Below are 24,300 nucleotides of genomic sequence, written 5' to 3'. Positions count from 1 at the left end.
ATGGACAGGTAGAATATAAATAAAAATTGAATAAAGTTATCAAACACTTCACAGTCTTCACTGCATAAATTATAAATGAAATATAGATTAATCCTTATTAAAGCTACAAAAGTTATTCAGTCAGTGATTTTCTCTTTTTCTTTTGTTCTTTGATTATCCATAATGACAGACAGCAGGTTTATTAGGTTTTTGTCCGTTCAGGCGCTGTCTGAAGCGGCTTTCTGTGCGCATGAGTGTGTTCTCTTTTGTGTCTTATTGTGCTTAGATTAAAAGCATTTGCATGAATAACAGCGGGATCTCAAAATAAAGTTTTTATTTTCTTTTATTATATTTTATTAATCATTTTAGTTTTATTTGACAATAACAACTGTGTTGTATTGCCACTGTTGAATGTAAAATCTGTGTCCTGGATCAAAACTGGTTCAGATCCACCAATCAAGATGCTCTCAATATTGATATAATTTTATAATTGTATCATTTAGAGTTACTTTCAGTGTCTTTGGGTGTCACCCCCTACTTTTGAGTCATAATAATTAAATGATTATTCTCTAAGCATTTTATTATTACACTTAAGTTTTCTCTTAAATACCAAAAGTTAAATTTTCAGAAATTTGACACAATTCAAATTCATTTTTAAATCAAGAGCAATTATTGTAAATGTTCACTGGTCATTCTAATGTCCCTATTCATGTGTTTTGTTTTTTCTCCTACAGACAGAGAAGATCAGGCCATTCTGTGCACGTGAGTTTCCACTGGCTGTGGCCACTGCATATTTCTCCATATATGTGGAATTACAGCAGAAAGTTTAGAAAAATCAGTGAACATTTAATTGAGCATTTAATATGGAGAAGTTAAGATGGTTTGCAGCATGAGGAGAGATGTAAGACTGAGCTGCAGGTATTTGACTTGAATGCCTTAGTAGGCACAGCAGAAGCCTAAAGGGCACAAAAAGACACGATCTTACCTTGTTTAGTCCCTAAGGCCTGTTATAATGTAGAATAACATGTTTTTCTACAGATCCGTATTTTCTTACCATTTACTGGCACATGTTTCTAATTTTGTTCCAAATTTGTTTCCAGCTAAGTCATTTAAGTCATCTGCCAGTATTTGTTTGAATAACTCTGAAAATAGTCTGCCCCTATTTTACAGAAGAAGGTGGTTTATTTGTTCTGTTTATGTGTGTGTGTGTGTTCAGTGGGGAATCTGGTGCTGGAAAGACGGAGAACACAAAAAAAGTGATTCAGTATTTGGCACATGTGGCGTCCTCACACAAGTCTGGCACTCTGGGACGGCCCAAAGACATCGCCCTACAGGTGAGGACGGGGGACTGGCGGAAGACTTTAGGGAGAGAAAAAGCTCTTTCTGCATTCTGCTTTTCTAAAACAAGTCAGCACATGCTTACCTTTCTATTTTATTTATTTATTTATTTATTTATTTTTGCTGTTGTCTGTAGTTCTCGAATAACTGTTCTGTTACATGGCTCAACAATAAGGATAAATAATACAAAATGCAGTAATAATACAATAATATTGTATTATTGGAGGATCCGGTTGGGATAGTACTTATAGTATAGTATAGATAGTACCCATATTTTCACTGGAACCACAAATAAAAATGATTATAATGTTTTAATTTATTGCTTTATTAAATCTGCCAAAATTATATTTCATTAAATATTAAGTTTTATTTTTTTTAGGGATGCACAAATATGATTACAATTTTGGCCTATTACGATAAGCTGATGCTGGTAAACTGTAAATGGTAGATTTAAAAATTCTATACTAGTTTGTCAAAAACAATGTGAAAAATTAAATAAAAAATCAAATCAATTGTTTTTTAAATATTAAAAGTGAATTGTAATAATTATAATATAATTATATTACATTACATATCCCCAATATTGATAAGTTTTTTCAGTCTTTCACACTACCCATGGGCCATCCTTATAATTGCATCTTGAATTCTAAAGCTGTAAATGTTGGTGTATCTGTGCGCTAAATACATACAAACCCCCAAAAATCCTTTCATTTGCATTTCCTTTTCTCTAATATTTCAATTTCCACTCTTCTTGGTTGCCCTCCTCTCCCTGTCTCCTCTCTTTCCCGGGTCCTGCTGTTTCTTTCTGCTGTTGGTTTCTTTCCTCTTTGTCCTGCTGAAGATGGATGGCACACGCTCTCTGGGTCGTGGCAGTAGTGCTGTGAACAGGGTGAGTGGGGGCTTTTCTCTTTATGACTGGCACATCCGGCTGACCAGGAGAAGTTCAAACTACAGCAGTTCTAATTCACGTCCTGCCACTTTAACCTCATGTGATATCATATGTCTTATTAATGTCTTTGGATTTATTTATGTTTATTTTTTTTACCATGTTTTTGCTCATCAACGTGTTCTATTTTTTGTCCCCCGTGTGTTCTGTGCACTTGTTCAACCACCCCATCTCTCTTTTTTTGTGGACTAACAGACAATGCAGTATGTGAGTATTGTTGTGTTCTAATGCTTCCACTATGGGCCTGTAGGGGGCACTGTATACATATTAAAGCTTTGCTATGGTGTTTTTTTGTTTTGTTTTTTGACCTATATAGACCATACTAGTCTATATAGGTGAGAGTGAAACCTCATAGCTTAGACAGAGGTTCTCTAGCCTGTACATGGAATTTTATTTTTCCGGCTTAAGGCTTTTGCTGAGCTGCAAATGTATGAGTTTGCCATTTCAGCTGTCTGTGTGTGTGATTCTTCTGAGCTAGCTTTAATTTGAGGACAAATTTCAAAGTTGAGGAAAGATGGAATGGAAATTGTGTTTCCAGACATTTATTTGTACAAAATTTACATATTTTCTTATTTATTCATTAATCAAATGCTAAACTTAAAAATAGAATATTTAAGTTAAAAAATGTAATTGAAACCTGCTATGAAAAATATTTCTCTATACAGATTTGACTAGATTTGAGAACTAGTTTGTCCTTACAATACATCTGCACTCCTTTAGAAGGCGTGTTTCTTGTCTGTGGTAAGTCTCAGTTTAGTAAAATGAATGCGTATGTGTTTTTGCAAAAGAGTGTGATTGTTTGGCTGCGTCATATGCTGATGCTGGGCTGATGATGGGCTTTTAGCTGTAATGTAGGTAATATTCCTGCACTGACATGCTGTTCTTTCTGTCCCGTGACTAGGGGGAGCTGGAGAGACAATTACTGCAAGCGAACCCCATCCTTGAGGCCTTCGGCAATGCCAAAACGGTCAAAAACGACAACTCTTCCAGATTTGTAAGCCCTGAAACGCCACATCTAACCATAATCACATAGAGTTATATCTTGATCACATGCTTTGTTCTGGTCTGACATGTATTTTTTTTATTTGTTTTAGGGCAAATTCATCAGGATCAATTTTGATGTTGCTGGATATATTGTTGGTGCTAATATTGAGACCTGTATCCTTCAAACATCCACTACAAATCACTTTTACACCAGTTGATAATTAATGACGCAGTGTAAAACTATCGCTGAAAAGGCGTGGACAGGGTTATTTTCGTGGCTAAACTTATTGCAAATGCATTTGTTGGAGTTTCCCTTTCAGACGCAAAATTTATGGGAGGAGAGTGTTTAAATTAATCATGCTAGGTGATTTACTAAGGTTGGCTCTTGTCAATTTACTGGTATTTGCACCATTATTTACAGCCCAAAAAAAGCAAGTCTTAAACCAGACGTGAATTTGCGCTGCTCTTGGTAAATTGCATTGGTCATTATGGAAATGATCCGGCTGCGTCTGTGTTCTTTAATTTGTGTGTCGTCGGTAGATCACGCGCTGAACTTTTCCACTCCCATCTGCGCTTTTTTGGAATTGCGCTCATGCTAATTTGCCCTGTTTAGTAAATCTGGCCCATAATGTACAGCAAACAAAGTGTGTATCGGTGCATTTTTCATTAACCTGCATGTGCATCAGATCTGCTGGAGAAGTCTCGAGCCATCAGGCAGGCTAAAGAGGAGCGAACCTTCCACATCTTCTACCAGCTCCTCTCTGGAGCTTCTGAGGCCATGCGAAGTCAGTAGACCACACAAACACTGAAAACACACTGCTTCACAATATACAGGTTTCTTATTCTCTCTAATGGAAACATAATCATTGTGTTTATCTATTCACACCCTTTCTGTAGAGGAGCTTCTGCTGGGCAGCGCGGATCAGTACCGCTTCATCTGCGGGGGGTCACTTCCTGTTCCGGGTCAGAGTGATTCAGAAAACTTCACTCAGACAATGGATTCAGTGACCATCATGGGCTTCACCCCGGAAGAATCCACATGTAAGGGAGAAAAGGGTCTCAAATAGATTTCGAAGGAAACATCCACAAGATTTCATAAAACATGTACTTGAATTAAACAAGATTTTCTATCCTGCTGTCCATCCTGATCTCTCACTCTCTCTCTTTTCAGCTATGTTAAAGGTGATCTCTGCAGTGCTGCAGTTTGGGAACATCTCGTTTCACAAAGAGAAGAACACAGATCAGGCCTCAATGCCGGATGACACCGCAGCGCAGAAGCTCTGCCACCTGCTGGGCATCAGTGTACTGGAGTTCAGCCGAGCCATTCTCACTCCCCGCATCAAAGTGGGCCGCGAGTACGTCCAGAAGGCCCAGACCAAGCAGCAGGTGTGTTCATGTAGTGCTTTACAAATACTACAAATGTACATTACAGACTGACTCTGAGAAGGGAACTCGCTTGTCTACTTATAGTTGAGTTCATTTTACCCTAAAAAGATTGACAGTGACCTCATTTAAATATTCACACTGCAGTGTTATTTCAGCGTTTTTAATGCATGGTTAAACAAGGGTGTTTAAGCAATAAATCATAACTTTTGTCTGAATCATTAGTGAACAGTTTCGCATATCAAACCATTTTCAAAGTCGTAGCTCCGCATAAAGTGCTTTATGGATTTTACTATGATGATTTATTAGATATTCCAAAGAAAAATTGATGTCTTATCAAAATGGACACTTCGATTCAAATATACACTTTTTAAAAAGAAATTAATATTTTTCAGCAAAGGTGCATTAAATAGATAAAAAGTGAAAGTAAATACATTTATAATGTTAAAAATATATATATATTTAAAAAAAATGCTGTTCTTTCTATTCATCGAAGAATACTGAAAGAAAGGTTTCCACACAAAAGAAAAGAAAAGAAAATTAACTGTTTTCAACATTGATAATAATAAGAAATGTTTCTTGAGCACCAAATCAGCATATTAGAATGATTTCTGAAGGATCATGTGACACTGAAGACTGGAGTAATGATGCTGAAAATTCAGCTTTGCCATCACAGGAATACATTACATTTTAATGTAAATATCAGTTATATCAGTTATTTTAAATTGTAATAATATTTCACAATATTACTGTTTTTACTTTTTTCAAATAAATGCAGTCTTGGTGAGAATAAATAATTTAAAAAACATTAAAACATTTTACTGAGCACAAACTTTTGAATGGTAGTGTAATTGCGATACCTGCTCCACATATGAAATACATTTTTTTTTTATTTTTTTTTTACAATCCATTCAATTCCAAAGGTATAAAGTCCCTACCTTATTTTTCTCTTTAAAATCCCTGTTCCACTCTGAAACACTCCACATTGCTCAGGGAAAATGGGTTGGAAGCAATGGGTCTCATTCACTAAACATGCATACGCGCAAGTTCACTTAGGGCCTGTCCGAATCCACTTTTGCTGGTTTAATGACGGGAAATATGGTCGGCGTGCCAGGCGCATGGTCTAAAAGGGTTGTCCCTATTCTCATAATGAGTAATGGGTGTGTTTTGGGATTTACGTGAACCTGAATTTTTATTCTTTCCCTTTTGGTGGGTGTGTTCAGGCTGATTTTGCGATAGAGGCTTTGGCGAAGGCCACATATGAGCGTCTGTTCCGCTGGCTGGTGCACCGGATCAACAGAGCCCTGGACCGCAGGCAGCGCCAGGGAGCCTCGTTCATCGGGATCCTGGACATCGCTGGATTTGAGATCTTCCAGGTGAGCCAGATCCGAGCAACACTAGTGGCACTTAGCAGAATTACAAAAATAAAGCATATTTTCAAACAACCTTGCAAACACCCTTAGACTCATTATGCCCTTTGGTGTGTTGAGCCTCCCCCAACTCAAACATATCACAAAAACAGCTCTCACGGGTGCTTGTGTAGCCACATCTCTACAGGTAAAAGTAGACATATTAGGAATCCATTCAGCTGTGTTGCTATGTGTCACTCACGACACGAGTAAACAGTTGAGTAGAACTAATGAGTTCATGTCATGACCTGTTTAATCTTTGAAGGTTATGCATTGTTATGTTATGCACTAAATGCATTGAATTTTGGCTTGCACTTCTGTAACGGAAGCTGAATGTCATTGTAACGCGTGTCAGCCGTGGTCTCACACCAGCTAAACACCCTCTGGCTCCGCCTGCTACAGTAACCACGCCCCAAACACACGCTATTGGTTGAGCTGAAACGAGATTGACAGATCTGAACGAACCGCTCTCAGTGTTTAGATGGTGCCTGAAAGAGGCTCAATGTTTACACTGTTTTGGAGATAAACCCATGAATGACATACTAATAGTAGTCAATGGACAATAAACTGGGTTAAAGTATGAATTTTAACATAAAAACCCTACAAACTTCACCTTAAATGTCTGTTAATTATTGTCTGTAATTATTCAACTGACGAAATATTATCCTCTATGTCTCTTTCTCAATAGCTGAACTCATTCGAGCAGTTATGTATCAACTACACTAATGAGAAACTGCAGCAGCTGTTTAATCACACCATGTTTGTACTGGAGCAAGAGGAGTATCAGCGAGAGGGCATCGAGTGGAACTTCATCGACTTCGGTCTGGATCTTCAGCCCTGTATCGACCTCATTGAGAGACCGGTCAGTGTGTGTGTAGATCTTAATTCACATAATAGAGAAGAATGTATGACAGTTTGCTGTCATACAACCTGATTTGACATCATTGGCAGTGTCTAGCTTGTAAGGTGCCCTGGGCAAACCACCTCTTCTACCCCTAAATCCGCCACTGTTGGACATGCAGTGCCTTGATAGTGTTTCGAATTGGTTTGCTCCATAGGCTCATCCTCCTGGCGTGCTGGCATTGTTGGATGAGGAGTGTTGGTTTCCGAGGGCAACTGATCGCTCATTTGTGGACAAACTGTCAGCTGAGCAGGGTTCACACTCAAAGTTCATGCGGCCGCGGCAGCTTAAAGAAGAGGCCGACTTCTCCATTGTACACTATGCTGGCAAGGTCAGATTTTTTTTTACTACCCTAGGCTCTCCATTTTTCCTTTTTCTATTCAACATGAAGTCAAAATGGACTCTTGTCTACTTTCTTACTCTGTCAGGTGGACTATAAGGCAGATGAGTGGCTGGTGAAGAACATGGATCCTTTGAACGATAATGTGGCATCTCTCCTGCATCAGTCATCTGACCCCTTCATCTCTGAGCTCTGGAGGGAGGGTGAGGGGAAGCATGTTTTTGTGTGTGTGTGTGTGTGTGTGTGTGTGTGTGTGTGTGTGTGTGTGTGTGTGTGTGTGTGTCGTAAATCATTGTTACACTGGGGAATGTGTTTTGCACTGGTATGTGCTTAAAAGACGCTGTGGTGTAATTAGAATAATTTCTCAAAATGTCAGGTTCAGAAGCAGAAAAATAAAGAAAAATAATAATAATAGCAATAATAATAATAATTTTTACATATCTCCCCCCAAAATAAACAACAAATAAACAACAAAAACAAATAAATTAGTAATGATGATGTTATTAATATTATTATAAGTAGTTATAATTAATTTTAGGTTCAGAAGCTGAAAATAAATAAATTAATTAATTAATTAATTAATATTATTATTAATATAAATGATAAATTAATGAATTGCTTGATACAATTTTAAGCTGGCACCAGCAATACAAATGGTAATACAGCTTAATTATAGCCTAAAAGTATAATTGAAGGAATGATATTATATTATATTATATTATATTATATTATATTATATTATATTATATTATATTATATTATATTATATTATATTATATTATATTATATTATATTATTTATCAATAAATGTTTAAAGATGTAATGTTTATAAACAAATAAATAAACAAACTAACAATAATATAAAAAAGTTTCCAGTTCAGAAGCAGGAAAACAAACACATTCATAATAAAAATATCAGTAATAGTAATAATAATTGTTGTTTGTTTAAATAAATAACAAACAAATATTATTAACGGCAACAATAAATGAATTAATTGCTTAAAACAATTAGAAACTGCTACAAACAATGAAAATGGTAAAATAAAATAATAATTGTGCTGTTTATTAATAAATGTTTAATAATGCAACGTTAATAAAACATTTTTTGTTCGATTTCTAATATTTAACACTGTAATCTACTATGGACTAACGCTCTTCTCTTCTCTTCTCTTCTCTTCTCTTCTCTTCTCTTCTCTTCTCTTCTCTTCTCTTCTCTTCTCTTCTCTTCTCTTCTCTTCTCTTCTCTACTCTTCTCTACTTTACTCTTCTCTCAGATATTCAAACTCTTCCTCGTGTGTACTTTTTTGACTCTTATGCCACACTGCAAACCAATGGCTCTGACAGCAGTAGGTTTTTCTGCCCTTCTTCTTTTAACCTCTCCATCAGTTCATCTAATTATGATTTGCCCTTCACTCTGTCTCTCATCTCTCTTTCATTGCATCAGATTGTGATGTGATGTGTGGGTTGCTGTTTTTTTTTTTTTAACTGTAGTTTAGTAGAATGTGTGTAGTTAGTTTTCTATGGGTTGCTATAGAACTCATTCTAGTTTAGTTTGGTTTAACAGTAGATGGTTGTGATCTGCTTGCCTGTAGTTTATTCTTCGTAAATCATCTTTCTTAAAGTGCTTGTAATGTAGAAATGCACATGGAATTTCTTTCTTTTTGGGAAGTTTAAAATGTCTCAGAAGAAGAACACATTCATATTATGACTTCCATTTGAACAGAAAACTTTTCTTCTCAAAAGCGTTTTGGTTGTTGTATGGTTTTACAGAAATAGCACTAATATAGAGCCATAGTGCTCTCTGAACATGCCATAAACATATTCTTTTTAGATAATAACATGTCTGTTTTGTGCTTGTCAGTGGAGAGGATTGTGGGTCTGGACCAGGGGTCGTCCGGAGAGAACAGTGGACCGGTGACTTTTGGGGCCGCTGGGTTTAAGACGAAGAAGGGCATGTTTCGCACGGTGGGGCAACTCTACAAAGAGTCCCTTACTAAACTGATGGCCACCCTCCGCAACACCAACCCCAACTTCCTGCGCTGCATCATCCCCAACCATGAGAAAAAGGTAAGAATAGAAAGAGAAATTGAAAAACTAACATAGTACTTTTCTTTTCTTAGTGAGAACTTCTTCGATGAGATCTCTCTCTCTTCTTAACATATCTGTAAAGTGCCCCTATTATGCCATTTTAAAGTTTCCTAATTAACTTTTGAAGGTCTCTTACAAAAGGTTTACATGCATCCAAGCTCAAAAAAACACTTTAATTTTCTCATAATATACTTTTGCATAATCAGTTCTTTTCTCACAGTGTCTGAAACAATTCGATAAAGGATGCGGTCTCTCTAAACCCCTCCTTTCCGCAGGCCTACTCTGCTCTTATTGGCCAGATGGCCTAGTCTTTTGTGATTGGTCTACCGCTAACAACATGTGTCAGAAACTAAACAAACGACGTATATTACCTTATTCTGAATTTCAGCTCCAGGGGCTTCCTCAGCGCTTCTATACACAGTGATGCGAACACTAAAGATGGCGTTGGTTTTACTGTATCAATACTGTACAGTCCTCATACTTTGGAAGTGCATGCAAAGTGGATTTGCTTTTGCAGCCCATAAAACAATTTTTTTTTGACATGTCGACAACACAAACCAAACTCTTCAAAGCCTCAGCTACAACTACATTGTTTGAGGGCGGGGAAAAGTAGATGTTGTTCACAGGCAGCCAATGAAGACCACAGACGGGCATTATGCAAATTCGTTACAAACTTACGTAGGTTTGTGCAGGAAGTGAGACTGGAATTACTGAAGACTCGTTTCAGGCAGTTCAGAATCGGTTGTTTTGGGAGATTATAACTCCATTTGTCTTGCACTTTGGGCTTTGAAACTCTGCAGACCTTTTACATTCACAAACAGCTACATAACACACTACTGAAAAATAATAATGGGGGCACTTCAATACTCTATGATATATGGTATGAAACTAATGATATGGTATTTATTGTGAGGTTGCACAAAATGTTGGTTAAAATGTATTGTTATCAGTGGATATTGAATTATGTATGTTCATTTAGATTACCTTTACAATCATCTAACACTCATTTAATCTATAATAACACTAATAATTTAATAAGTGTGCAATGTAATCTTTAGCAAATCTCAAAATATAGAAGTCATTTTCTTACTGTAAATTGTAATGTTTAAAACATTTTGTGTTTTATTTTTAATATTATTTAGACAACATATAGAATTTTAATATCATGGATGTTTTTTTGTGTGTGTGTTTTTTTTAATTATATATATTGGGACATCCCTTACTTTTTGTTCTTTAAATAATCACAGGCAGGGAAGTTGAGTCCTCATCTGGTTCTGGATCAGCTGAGGTGTAATGGTGTACTGGAGGGGATCAGGATCTGCAGACAGGGCTTCCCGAACCGCATCCCATTCCAGGAGTTCAGACAGAGGTGTGTGTGTATTTAACCAAACAATTGTGTAATCATTTTTGTTAGGTTTAGTGCTAGATTATAGTTTTTATTACTAGCTGAATATAAAAACAATAGAAGTCTATGGAATTTCCCCATTTACAGTAGATAAGTCAATATTGTGTGTGTGTGTGTGTGTGTGTGTGTGTGTCTGCATGCATGCATGCGCACGTGTGTGTTTGTGTGAATGTCTGTGGAAAAAATAATTGCTTACAGTAATACTTTTATGCTTTATGTATATCTTACATAAATGAGATTCTTTTTTCTTGCGTCTTATTTATCTGTCTGCCTCTTTTTCTGTTTGTGTATCTCTCAGGTATGAGATCTTGACTCCAAATGCTATTCCTCGAACCTTTATGGATGGCAAACAGGCGTGTGAGCTCATGGTAAGTGATGTCACTCAAACCTAAATCAAAGAGTTCATAATATTGATTTGATAGAGGATATTACACACTCGAGTTTCGGATCCATAAATGTGAACAGCAAAGAACTGAGTGGGGAAGGTCAATGGTGGTTTAGTGTTTTATTCAGATCTCTGATTAGTATTCTACATGTTGTTGATTATGTATTGTTACTGTATCTATAGATCAGTGCTTTGGAGCTGGACAAGAACCTTTTCCGGGTAGGACAGAGTAAGGTGTTCTTCCGGGCTGGAGTCCTGGCTCATCTTGAGGAAGAACGAGACTTGAAGATCACTGACACCATCATCCGCTTCCAGAGCGCGGCACGTGGATACCTCGCCAGGAGGTAAGTGTCTGTGTGCGTATAGGTTGTGTGGTGTGTAATATGTGGGCATGTAAGTTTTAACTGACATGTGTTCTTTCAGGGCATTCCATAAGAAGCAGCAGCAGCTCAGCGCTCTGCGTGTGATGCAGAGGAACTGTGCAGCATACCTGAAGCTCAGAAACTGGCAGTGGTGGAGACTCTTCACCAAGGTAACAGAAAGCATTGCACAACATGTTATATAAAGTAAAAAATGAAGTAGGCCTAATAAGGAGTTTTAAAGGGGTTATTTGTAGAATTATGAAATCCTTGTTATTAGCAACACCGGTGGCCATTAAGTAAACTGCAGCCAGCAACTTATCCTTCACATAAAAATCAGTCTACAGGCTTTCATTGACAACCTAGGAAGTCGGGGAAGGTCTCTTTTTTAAGTTTGGTTACAAGCTGTTCATACATTGGCAATAAAAAAATGATTAATACATGAAAATTCTTACATGTAGCCCCTTTAATGTAATGATTTTATTTAGAATGTAGCTAAAGCTAACATGTAAACACAATGAACATGCCATTTTTGTATCAATATATAAAGTAATAAAGTGGTAGTATGTTACTCTCTCTTACTACATACTCAGAATTACACGTTCAAAAGTTTGGGGTCGATAAGATTTTTTAAAATGGTTTTGAAAGAAGTCTCTCATGCTCACTAAGGCTGCATTTATTTGATCAAAACAGTAAAACAGTAATAATGTAAAAAATGATTACAATTTAAAATGTGTTTTCTATTTTAATATATTTTAAAATATAATTGATTCCCGTGATGGCAAAGCATAATTTTCATCTGATTACTTCAGTCTTCGGTGTCACATGATCCTTCAGAAATCATTCTTCTTATATGCTGATATTATCTATGTTGAAAACAATTGTGCTGCTTAATATTTTTGTGCAAACCATGATACAGTTTTATTCAGGATTCTTAAAAAAAAACGCATTTATTCGATTTTTTTTTATTTGCTTTTTGACCTTTGACCTCTCCTCCAGGTGAAGCCCTTGCTGCAGGTGACCCGTCAAGATGAAGAGATTCAAGCTCGGGAAGCACAGCTTCAGAAAGCCAAAGATAAGCTGAGTAAACTAGAGCTTGACTTTACTGAACTGGACAAAAAAAACCAACAGGTGACTACTTCATTGTTTCACTCATTTTTGTTGTGCATGTTGGTAAACCAAAAGAAGAAAGAAATGTATTTGTTTGGTTTCCACATTCATCTGGATGTCTTCTTGACAGCTGATGGAGGAGAAGTCAGTGCTGACCGACCAGCTTCAGGCGGAGGCGGAGTTATTCGCGGAGGCAGAAGAAATGAGAGCACGGCTGGCCAGTCGCAAACAGGAGCTTGAAGATGTGTTGGGAGAGCTGGAGACCCGATTGGAGGAGGAAGAGGAGAGGACCGTTCAGATGACCAATGAGAAGAAGAGAGTGCAGCAACATGTGCAGGTGAGGAGGACTGAAGCTTTATTCAGTGTCTGATGTCTACTATTGAATTTCTTCTGTGAAGTATATTGTTTCTTTTTCTCAGGATCTGGAAGAACAGCTAGAGGAGGAAGAGGGGACACGTCAGCGCCTCCAGCTGGAGAAAGTCACCCTGGAAAGCAAAGTGAAGAGTCTGGAAGCCGAGACCTTGACTTTGGGAGAGCAGAGAGAAAGATTGAGCAAGGTAGTTGAAGTCGCATGAAACAGAAGTTGCAATAATCTTTTCATCCCTATTGTGACATATATCCAAGTGAAACGGCTTCTCGAACAAGAAAAAATGTAGGGCGGGACTTGATTTTTCCCATTGGGAATTTATTGGATAGTTGGATAATAAATACTGCAGTATTCCATAAAGAAGTAAGAATTGTCAGTTTTGATTTTTTATGATGACTTTAAAGAGAAGAGGGTTGTTTATTTGTCTGAAAAAATGCAATGTTAAAGTGGTTTATGAATCTTTCCATCTTTCTCTTTCTCAGGAGAAGAAACAGTTGGACGAGAGACTGAATGAAGTGGCAGATCAACTAACAGAGGAAGAGGAGAAGGTGAAGAGTCTTAACAAGCTGAAAAACAAACAGGAAGCTGTCATCGCTGATTTGGAAGGTAACAGTACTTGACTTAATAATACATTTAAAAATGTCATTGTTAATGATTCATTGGATATGTTGAATTTTGGCTACATTTCAAGAATGCATTCATTAAATGCAAAAGAGTTTTACTGACTCCAAACTTTTGAACAGTAGTGCACCTCATTTCATCTCTTTTCCATGCAGTGATAGTTCAAAAGCACACCAAGTCCGAATAACTGTCTCTTTCTTTCCTTTAGAGCGCCTGAAGAGGGAAGAGCAGGGCCGTCTGGAGCAGGAGAAGTGGAAGAGACGGATGGAAGCAGAATCAGTGGAGGCTCAAGAGCAGCTGTCTGACCTGAGCTTACTCGTCACAGAGCTGAGAGGAAGCCTGAGCCAAAGAGAGAAAGAGATCACCACACTACAGACACGGTACACGCACAAACACAAATATGCCTTATAGTGAATCTGGCGCAGTTGCTAATACTTCTCCAGTAATGACATCTTTTGCTCTCTTTTTCTCTCTCTTAGGCTGGAAGAAGAGGGGGCACGTCGTACCGAAGCTCAGAGAGCCCTGAGAGAGGCCATGTCTCAGGTCTCGGAGTTTAAAGAGGAGGTGGATAATGAACGAGGGATGAGGGAGAGAGCTGAAAAACAGAGGAGAGATCTGGGGGAGGAGTTAGAGGCTTTGAGAACTGAACTAGAAGATACACTGGACACTACAGCTGCTCAGCAAGAGCTCAGGTGTGTGTGTGTGTGCGTGCGTGTGTGCGTGGTCAAATAGTCAAATACTTTACATGTGCTTTAGTATGTTAGTCAACACATCAAAATAAGTGTACTTCTTTAAAGCATTACAAATTATTATTAAAACAAAAAACATACTTGAATGTGTACTCTCGTTAAAAACACTTAAGTGGCCTTTTATTTTATTAATACTATATTATCTGCAAGCTCGATTTTTTTATTTTATATACTTTTAAGATTTGAAGTACACATTAAAAGTGCACATTCAAAACTATTAAGCATACTTATTTTACAGAAGGGTAGACTAGAGTTAACCACAGGCATTTCGGTGTTTGTGTTTGTTTAGGTCTCGTCGTGAGGCTGAATTAGGAGAGCTTCAGAGATGTTTAGAGGACGAGACCCGTCGTCATGAAGCTCAGCTGTCAGAGCTCCGCATCAAACACACCGCCGCTATAGATTCCCTACAGGAGCAGCTAGACAATGCCAAGAGAGTGAGTCCTAGCATTTACGTCAAATGCAGCTTGTTTGCAAGATTGTTTGTTTCACTGGGAAACCAGCTTTTGTATTGGTACATTTCCAAGTTTTGTGTGTATCTCCACAGTCCCGTCAGTCTCTGGAGAAGGCGAAGGCTGTTCTGGAGGAGGAGCGTATGAACCTGAGTGCTGAGCTAAAGACATTACAGGGAGGGAAGATGGAGAGCGAGAGGGGCAGAAAGAGGGCAGAGGGACAGTTACAGGAGGTCAACGCACGCCTCTCGCAGGCCGATAGAGAACGAGAGGAGCGAGAGGAACGACTCAGTAAACTCCAGGTAAAATGGGAAAAAAGAGAGAGGAAATTGTAACATAATTGTAAAAAAAATATATATATTTTTGACTAAGGCCACTACTTTCTGCCCGTTTGACATCAGAGTTGATTTGAATTGATTTGGTTTATGTAAAAATGGTTTTCTGAACTCTGGTGGGCACCAGGGAAATGCTCCCGAATATACCTGTTAAGGGGGTCATAGGTACGATTGATGTGAACTCTGGTACAGTTCACTGTTAAGGTGCGGCCATATTTACTGTGAATCTAGTCATTTGGAAACCAGGGAATTTTGCAACGTGTTAAAGTTGGTCACGTGAATTGGCCACATTGATTGAACAGATTGTTTTGAAAGTTACTTTTTTTTTTTTTTTTGAGCTGTACTTCATTGACCTTTTTCGTTTGCAAAATTTGTGACCACACCTTTAAGCTGACAGCAATCCTTCCCATTCTGGAAAATCTAGCTTAAAATTATAGCTATTTTTGGTACATGGTAGCTGGTTTCTAGTTGGTCCAAACTGGACATTAGCTGGTCCAAGCTGGTAATTGGGTGGTTTACAAACCACCTTGTTACAAACAGTAGCGTGACCAATTTAGGTTGGTATGACCAGCTAGTAAATGTTTGTTGCTGGTCCACTTTTATTTTTGAAATTAAACTCTAGTCTGAATCAAACCTATGGATCAAACCAATTATGAAATGATTCTAAACTCTCTTCGAAATCTCTCCCTCTCAGTCAGAGCTTGAGTCTCTGTCCAGTTCCCTCTCCTCATCTGACTCCAAATCTCACCGTCTAAGTAAGGAGGTCAGCAGCCTGGAGAGCCAACTACATGATGTGCAGGTAACTTTTGTGTGTGTGCAAGTGTGTTTTAATTTGCTCTCTTCCGCTACATATTAATAGGCTCATGGGACTTAACCAAACTGCTTTTCTCTGCTCACTCTGATCGTTGTTCTATTTCAAAGCAGATCTAAGAGACTGTGATTTCTCTCTGAGACTATGAATGTGAGGGCCTCTTAATCATGCTTACTATTTGTGTGTGTGTGTGTTATTTTTTAGGAGTTACTGCAGGAAGAGACACGGCAGAAGTTGACGCTGGGCTCACGTGTACGTGCTCTAGAGGAAGAGAAAACTGGACTGATGGAGAGACTAGAGGAGGAGGAGGAGAAGACCAGAGAGCTTACACGCCAGATTCAAAACCATACACAACAGGTTTACACCCATTTGCAAATCCAGGAAAACATTTTTATTGTTCTAACCATCTTAACTCCATTTTAACATATTCTTTTTATGTGCCCATGCAGCTATCTGATCTGAAGAGACAGACAGAGGAAGTGAATTCAGCAGTGGAGGTCGGGGAGGAGGCCAGGAGGAAGTTGCAGAGAGAGCTGGAGAATGCTACACAGAGAGAGAGAGCCAAAGAAGAAGAGAAAGAACGCATAGAAAGGCAGAAAGAACGGCTGAGAGAAGAGATAGAGGACATGACTATCGCTCTTCAGAGAGAGAGACAAAACTGCACTGCTCTGGAGAAGAGACAGAAGAAATTTGATCAGGTACTGTAGTGGATGGATGAATGGAACAATGGACAGTGAATGGATTGACAGGTGGATGAGGGATGGATGGATTGACTGGTGGATGGATTGATGGATGGGCTGGTGGATGAGGGATAGATGGATTGACAGGTGGATGAGGGATGGATGGATTGACTGGTGGATGGATTGATGGATGGGCTGGTGGATGAGGGATGGATAGATTGACTGGTTGATGGATGGACTGATGGATGGAGTGATAGATTGATTGGTAGATGGATGGATGGGCTGGTGGATGAGGGATGGACGGATTGACTGGTTGATGGATGGAGTGATAGATTGATTGGTGGATGGATGGATGCATGCATGGATTGACTTGTGGATCAATGGAGAGATGGATAGAGGGATGAATTAACTGGTGGATGGATTGATAGAGGATGGATGGATGGATAGACTGGCTGGTGGATGGATGGATGGATGGATTGACAAGTGGATCGAAGGAGAGATGGATGAAGGGATGAATTTCCTGGTGGATTAATTGATAGATTGATGGACTGGTGGATGGAGGAATGGATGGATAGATTGACTGATGCATGGATGGAAGGATTGACTGGTGAATCAATAGAGGGATGGATTGACTGGTGGATCAATGGAGGGATAAATTAACCGCTGGATGGATGGATGGATGGATGGATGGATAGACAGCTAGATGTATTGGTAGGAAGATACATGAATAAATTCATATTTGGTCATTAAAAAAAAAAGCAGTGCAGCTCCAAATATTCATCACCCTTTGCCCTTTAACCTTCAGTGTTTGGCAGAGGAGAAGGCAGTGAGTGCTCGGCTGCTGGAGGAACGGGACCGCGCAGAAGCAGAGAGTCGAGAGAAAGAAACACGCTTCCTGTCTCTCTCTAGAGCATTGCTGGAAGCAACAGAGCAGAGAGATGAGCTGGAGAGAACCAATAAGCAGCTTCGTGTGGAGATGGAGCAGCTTGTCAACGCCCAAGATGACGTGGGCAAAAATGTACAGCTTTCTTTTTACCTGTGTGCTTGCACAGAGTTTATTAACATGTTATAACATAGTAATAGCAAAAACATATTCTGTTCTTTGACTTTTGACTTTTTTCGCCTCCTCAGGTTCATGAGCTGGAGCGTTCTCGGAGGGCTTTGGAAACAGAGGCACAATCCCTGAAAGAACAGACCCAAGAGCTGGAGGATGAGCTGACAGAGGCGGAAAACGCTCGCCTCAGACTGGATGTCACTCTTCAGGCCCTTAGAGCTCAGTTTGAGAGAGAGATCAGCACTAAGGAGGAGAAAGGAGAAGAAAAGAGGAGAGCACTTAACAAACAGGTAACTGCCCTCAGCAGAACAAAGAAGTGAAGGGATGAGAAAGTCTTTGAAAATGTTCAGAGCTGAAAAGAATTGAACTTGACCTCCTATTTTTCTCACTTTTCTTCTTCTATTACTTGTTCAGGTGCGAGAGCTTGAAACAATGCTTGAAGAGGAGAAGACTCAGAGAGCTCAGGCTTTGACGGTCAAGAAACAACTGGAGACCGAGCTGCAGGAGGCTGAGGCTCAGGTGGAAACAGCCAATCGGGGCAGAGAGGAAGCACTTAGACAGATGAAACGTCTCCAGGTTTGTCAGTTCAGTTCATTTTGAAATAAACCACAAGACATTTTTAAAAAGATGTTGCTGAGAGCTGTGATATAACTAGTTGCTTATTGTAGATCAGGGCTCAATTATTTCATTACGAAGGCCAGACTTCATTCAAATAAACTAGGGGCCATATAAAATTTGATTGATTGATCCCTGAGTTGGATATTTAGTGTGTTCCTGTGTGTGTTTTAGACTCAGATGAAGGAGCTCATTCGTGAGCTTGACGAGACCAAGTTGGCTCGAGACGAGATCGTCGTCCAGTCAAAGGACAGCGAGAAACGGCTGCAGACTTTGGAGGCAGAACTGTTACAGTTGACAGAGGTGTGTTGCCCTGCCTATGTAACCCAGAAGATATTTTACATGCATCTACTTCATTCTTTTTTTCTCTCTCATTCGCTGTTATTTTGATACTCTCTCAGGAGCTGGCCGTTTCTGAGAGGCAGCGGAGACAGGCCCAGCAGGAGAGAGACGAAATGGCAGATGAAATTGTCAACACTTCAACTGGAAAGTCAGTATCTGTTTGTGCTTGTGTTGATGTTCATTGACCCTGAGATATCTTTCTGTTTAGGGGGGATGAGATGCATCTTTTTGTGTATGCTTTAGAAACAACACTAAACAGCACTCACAATGCATTTAAAAATGTTCCTCTATTAAAGGGTTAGTTCACCCAAAGATGAAATTTACCCCATGATTTACTCACCCTCAAGTCATCCTAGGCGTATATGACATTCTTCTTTCAGACGAACAAATATATTAAAAAATGTCCCGGCTCTTCCAAGCTTTGTAATGGCAGTGAATGGGCGTTTCTGTTTTGAAGTCCATAAAAAAGCATCCATCCATGATAAAAGTAACCTACACGGCTGTACTGGGGTTAAAATAAAGGCCTTCTGAAGTGAATCGATGTGTTTGTGTAAGATAAATATCTATATTTAAAAGTTTATCGACTAAAATAACTAGCTTCCAGCAGACGACCGTACGCATACAACGCAAGTCGACTTACGCCACAAGAGTAACCAGTGACGCATGTATAACGTAAGAATTGAAGCCTCTAGCGGTTCAAACAAACAGGGCTGGGCAACAAACTCAAGCACCTCCCACATTTCTCTTTAAAAATTGTCGTTTTAGACTTCTAATTCGTGACTGGTATTTTGTTTTGCTCTATCCTCTGCGCTTCCGCGTTCGTCATTACATTGTGCGTCGGGTCAGGGGTTACTCTTCCGCCGTAAATTGATGCGTACGGCCGTCTTTCGGAAGCTAGTTATTTTAGTCGATAAAGTTTTAAATATGGATATTTTTCTTACACGAACACATCGATTCACTTCAGAAGGCCTTTATTAACCCGCCAGAGCCGTGTGGAGCATTTTTATCATGGATGGATGCGCTTTGATGGACTTCAAAACAGAAACGGCCAATCACTGCCATTATAAAGCTTGGAAGAGCCAGGAATTTTTTTAATATAACTTAACTTCGTCTGAAAGAAGAATGTCATATACACTTAGGATGACTTGAGGGTGAGTAAATCATGGGGTAATTTTCATTTTTGGGTGACCTAACAATTTAACTTTCTTAATACATGTTCCTCGTCTTATGTCATAATTGTAATAATGTAATAATTTGTTCTCCATCTAAAACGTCTTTATTTTTTGTCTACACTACCGTTTAAAGGTTTTGGGTCTGTATGATATATATATATATTTTGTAATTAATGTTTTTATTCATTAAGGTGACACATTTATCAAAACTGACAGTAAACTCATTTATAATGTTACAAAATATTTCTGTTTCAAATAAATGCTGTTCTTTTTAACTTTCCATTCATCATTGTTTTCAACAATGATAATAATGAGAAATGTTTCTTGAGCAGCAAATCATCATATTAGAATGATTTCTGAAGGATCATGTGACACTGAAGACTGGAGTAAATGATGCTGAAAATTCAGCTTTGCCATCACAGGAATAAATTACATTTTAAAAGAGATTAAAATGGAAAAGTTATTTTAAATTGTAATAATATTTTGTATCAAATAAATACAGCCTTGATGAACAGAAGAGACTCAAAAACATAAAAATATCTTACAAACACAAATATGTGAAAGTTAGTGTATGTAACACCCACTTTAAAGTCCTTTCCCACAGATTAAAAATATTTTTTTGGAAGTATTTTGAATACCAATATTATTGTCTAATATTACTCTTTTATGCACTGATGAACAGTGTGCAACAACAGGCCGGTTTATTAAAAATAATAAACAGGACTCATGTTGTCTTTAACTTTGTTTGCCCTGCAGAGCTGCACTGATTGATGAGAAGCGGCGTCTTGAGGGAAGAATCACTCAGCTGGAGGAAGAGTTAGAGGAAGAACAAAGTAATGCTGAACTAATAGCTGAAAGACACAGGAAGAGCACCTTACAGGTACACAAAGAAGCACACTATACTATCACACAAACACATAGAGACAGAGCACTCTACATCTCTCTCTCTACTTTTTAGGTTGAGACTCTTACAGTCCAGCTATCTGGAGAAAGGACACTTGCACAGAAGAGCGAGAGCGCACGAGAGGCTCTCGAGAGGCATAACAAAGAGCTGAAGACTCGTCTCAGCGAGATGGAGGGAACTGTGAAGGGGAAACATCGCCTCAGCGTCGCCGCCCTAGAGGCCAAGATAGAATCGATGGAGGAACAAATGGAGCAGGAGAGACAGTAAGAAAACAGTGGGGGGTGCTAGAGATAAACTTGGAGGTCAAAAAAAAGATGTAATGAATGTAAAATGAAATCTGAATGATTTTCTTATTCAAGTTGAGTCACATTTATTTATATAGCACTTCTTACAATACAAATTGTTTCAAAGCAGCTTCACATTAATAAACAGGAAAATAAGTGTAATGCTGTCAAATTCATTAATTATGAAACAAATTCCATTTCAGCTATAAAACAGCACTACAGAAGATAATAGTGTCATTATTCAACTGTCAATGCAATGCAAAAGTTCATCAATAATGAAACAAGTTCAATTCAGCTATAAGCATCTCTACAGAGGGCAATATTGTCATCATTCATCTCAATCAGTTCAATGTTGATTCAGTTTAGCAGAATGTCAGAACTGCTCTTTGTGTGCACACTTGTATGTGATATTTGCACGTTCCAAAGCCATTGGTGTGACTTGAAGCTTAAAAATAAAGATCGACAACTATGGCTACCATTTAAATTGCATTGGATGAACAAAAGAATACGTTTTTCTTTTTTTTGTTGTTGTTGTTGAAAAAGCGAGAAAAATCATTAAAAAATATGTATTGCATGGATTATTCTTTTAAGGTTCTTCATTCACTGTGTCTTAACAGCAATGTGTCTGTTTTGTGTGTCCTCTCTTCATCTTCTCCCTTCCTAGAGAGCGAGCCATAGCCAATAAGCTGGTGAGGAAAACAGAGAAGAAACTGAAGGAAGTTTTGATGCAAGTGGAGGATGAAAGGAGACATGCAGATCAGTATAGAGAGCAGGTACTTCTCAAAAAGCTCCAAAACTCCTCCCTTCAGGGCATGCATATCAGCCTGGTGTAATACATTGTATAAAATATTATTAATAAGATATATATATATATATAATTTTGTTTATTTAATCTGAATAACATTGGCAAAGAAACTAAGGGCTAGTATATTTTTGCACTATTTGTTACACTGAACTAATTGTTTTCTTTTTTCCATTCATTTTCTTCATAAGCTTTCAAAAAAGTAATTCTCCATAAAACATTTTACTAAGGAGTTCTACTTTTAACCAAATCAATCAACTTGAGATAAATCACATTAAAACAGTCAATTCAAATTGCCAAATGATTAGGAAATAACTAAACTTTAAAATTGGGGGGAAAAGAGGCAAAGGTAAAATAGTGTGTACTCGTAGCTTGAGGGAATGAATCCCAAAAAGCACTGCTAATCATTGATTCAGTCTGGGTTTTTTTTTTCTTTTAAATGCCATATTACATAACATATGTAGCTTCTGTTACCTAACCAGCCTTTGTTAACCTACACAAACTCATATCAGGATTTGCAGGATTCGCTTCAGGGTTGTGGGTCGTTCAGTACAACTGCAATTCTACCATGATAAAATCTCTCTCTCTTTCTCTTTGTAGTTGGATAAGTCTATGGGGCGTCTCCGTCAGCTGAAGAGGCAGTTAGAAGAGGTGGAGGAAGAGAACTCTCGCTCCAACGCTCAGCGCAGGAAACTACAGCGAGAGATGGAGGAAATGAGCGACGGCATGCAGAGCATGAACCGCGAGCTCAACACTCTCCGATCCCAACTCAGGTAAGGATTATGATGGTGTGTTGTGAAGTTTGCCATTTTGTGTGTAAAATTCAAAGAGAGTAAAATGAAAAAGCAACAAGCAAGTTGGTAACACTTTAGTTTAGGGTCCAATTATCACTATTAACTAGTTGCTTAATAGCATGGATATTACTAGGATATTGGCTGTTTATTAGTACTTATAAAGCACATATGAATGCCTTATTCTGCATGACCATACTGCATACTAACTATTAATAAGCAGTAATTAGGAGTTTAAGGCAAAAATCATAGTTAATAATTAGTTAATAGTGAAATTTGGACCCTAAACTATTGTGTGACCATGTTTTATTTATTTATTTAACCAACAAAAAAACAAACATTTTTTTATGGCTCAGATTGGGTAGAAATAACTCCTTAAAGGGTTAGTTCACCCAAAAATGTAAACTCTGTCATCATTTACTCACCCTTATGTCGTTACAAATCCATTAGACTTTTTCAGAACACAAATGAAGATATTTTTAATGATCTGTCCCTCCATTGAAAGTCTATTCACCCAAAACTCTGATGCTTCAAAACGTTCATAAAGAGATTGTAAAACTAATCCATATGAATTGAGCCGTTTAATCCAAGTCTTCAGGAGAGACACAACCGATTTATATGATGAACAAACTTAATGTATGCTTTCATTCACATATAAACATTAATCAACAAACATGCATAAAGCACTCAAATTTGAGTAAACTAGCTTGTGGGTTTGTAACGACACAAGAGTGAGTAATTGGGTGAACTAACATGCATATATCCACCTTTTACAGTCTATATCAAATATCTTCTCATTGGCTGTGACTACATCGCACAGTTTAGTGTTCCGTGTGAATGGAAAAATTGCTTGTTGCTGGAAACTTGTCACAATGCCTCTGGTCAGGACAGTGAAAGTTTCAGTCTTTTAGGTGTTAATACATATCCATTTTTTGTTGTACTGTGTGTGCATGTTTCATTGACTCATCTAATGTGTCTTGTGTCCATCCATATTTGTGTGTTTGTCTCCTACACCAACTCAGCATCACAGAACGTCAGAAGTCCGAACAGTAGGTTTTCATACTAAAGTGTCAGACTGTGTGTTTTGTGTTCCTCTCTGAGCATTTCCTGTCTCCTCTTGATTCTGGTGGTGTGTGCCCTGTTGAGATTAGAGACAGTCCTTTATAACTGATTTATTCTGAAGCGTATCAAGATGGTGTAGTATACATTGGATTGTGGGTCACTTCCTGTTTATAAATGGTGATGAATCACAGATTCTCTGTTCCACTAATCATTTCAGTTTCCACTTTTTTCCCCCTCTTTCTTTCTTCCAGTTCATAAACAGTGACCCCAAAAAGTATTTGAACACTTAAGTCACAATTCAAAATGTATGAATGTCTTTGAATTAGGCGACAAAATACCAAAACAACGCTTTTTGTTTTGAGTTATTTTGTTTTTGTTTTGAGTTTTTGTTTTGTTTTGAGTTTTTGTTTTGTTTTGAGTTTTGTTTTGAGTTTTTGTTTTGTTTTGAGTTTTGTTTTGAGTTTTTGTTTTGAGGTTTTGTTTTGTTTTGAGTTTTGTTTATAGAACAAAACATTTAAAGCAAAACGTTTGACAAAAAAGTGATTACACTGTAAAAAAAAAAGAAGAAATTCTGATAACTATTCTAGATTAATTCTATCCCCGCCAGCGTTTTTTTTTTTTTTATAGCATTTTTG

General features: G+C 38.1%; 1 protein-coding gene across 4 annotated transcripts in view; it reads left to right on the top strand.

Moving 5' to 3' along the window:
- myh14 (myosin, heavy chain 14, non-muscle) overlaps positions 1-24,300 on the top strand; it is a 41,340-nt gene that overhangs the window by 14,564 nt on the left and 2,476 nt on the right. Inside the window, exons 5-43 of one of the 4 annotated variants that reach the window (XM_084386093.1) lie at positions 714-741; positions 1,196-1,313; positions 2,159-2,206; positions 3,165-3,257; positions 3,358-3,421; positions 3,934-4,032; positions 4,145-4,288; positions 4,419-4,633; positions 5,854-6,006; positions 6,728-6,901; positions 7,098-7,271; positions 7,369-7,483; positions 8,555-8,626; positions 9,142-9,347; positions 10,616-10,737; positions 11,072-11,141; positions 11,342-11,502; positions 11,582-11,690; positions 12,517-12,648; positions 12,758-12,964; positions 13,047-13,184; positions 13,477-13,600; positions 13,824-13,995; positions 14,095-14,307; positions 14,654-14,798; positions 14,909-15,115; positions 15,843-15,947; positions 16,164-16,316; positions 16,409-16,657; positions 17,445-17,657; positions 17,771-17,983; positions 18,108-18,269; positions 18,483-18,611; positions 18,710-18,798; positions 20,579-20,702; positions 20,781-20,989; positions 21,675-21,783; positions 22,413-22,585; positions 23,626-23,652. In XM_084386093.1, the coding sequence (XP_084242219.1) occupies positions 714-741; positions 1,196-1,313; positions 2,159-2,206; positions 3,165-3,257; positions 3,358-3,421; positions 3,934-4,032; positions 4,145-4,288; positions 4,419-4,633; positions 5,854-6,006; positions 6,728-6,901; positions 7,098-7,271; positions 7,369-7,483; positions 8,555-8,626; positions 9,142-9,347; positions 10,616-10,737; positions 11,072-11,141; positions 11,342-11,502; positions 11,582-11,690; positions 12,517-12,648; positions 12,758-12,964; positions 13,047-13,184; positions 13,477-13,600; positions 13,824-13,995; positions 14,095-14,307; positions 14,654-14,798; positions 14,909-15,115; positions 15,843-15,947; positions 16,164-16,316; positions 16,409-16,657; positions 17,445-17,657; positions 17,771-17,983; positions 18,108-18,269; positions 18,483-18,611; positions 18,710-18,798; positions 20,579-20,702; positions 20,781-20,989; positions 21,675-21,783; positions 22,413-22,585; positions 23,626-23,652 (5,458 nt within the window). Of the gene's footprint in view, positions 1-713; positions 742-1,195; positions 1,314-2,158; positions 2,207-2,458; positions 2,471-3,164; positions 3,258-3,357; positions 3,422-3,933; positions 4,033-4,144; positions 4,289-4,418; positions 4,634-5,853; positions 6,007-6,727; positions 6,902-7,097; positions 7,272-7,368; positions 7,484-8,554; positions 8,627-9,141; positions 9,348-10,615; positions 10,738-11,071; positions 11,142-11,341; positions 11,503-11,581; positions 11,691-12,516; positions 12,649-12,757; positions 12,965-13,046; positions 13,185-13,476; positions 13,601-13,823; positions 13,996-14,094; positions 14,308-14,653; positions 14,799-14,908; positions 15,116-15,842; positions 15,948-16,163; positions 16,317-16,408; positions 16,658-17,444; positions 17,658-17,770; positions 17,984-18,107; positions 18,270-18,482; positions 18,612-18,709; positions 18,799-20,578; positions 20,703-20,780; positions 20,990-21,674; positions 21,784-22,412; positions 22,586-23,625; positions 23,653-24,300 lie in introns of all 4 variants that reach the window. The other 3 variants (XM_084386094.1, XM_084386096.1, XM_084386095.1) reach the window with 3 other exon arrangements.

The sequence above is a fragment of the Rutilus rutilus genome (genome assembly GCF_951802725.1).
Source record: "Rutilus rutilus genome assembly, chromosome: 17".
NCBI classification, from domain to species: Eukaryota; Metazoa; Chordata; class Actinopteri; order Cypriniformes; family Leuciscidae; genus Rutilus; species Rutilus rutilus.
This window is presented reverse-complemented; position numbering and strand designations above follow the sequence as displayed.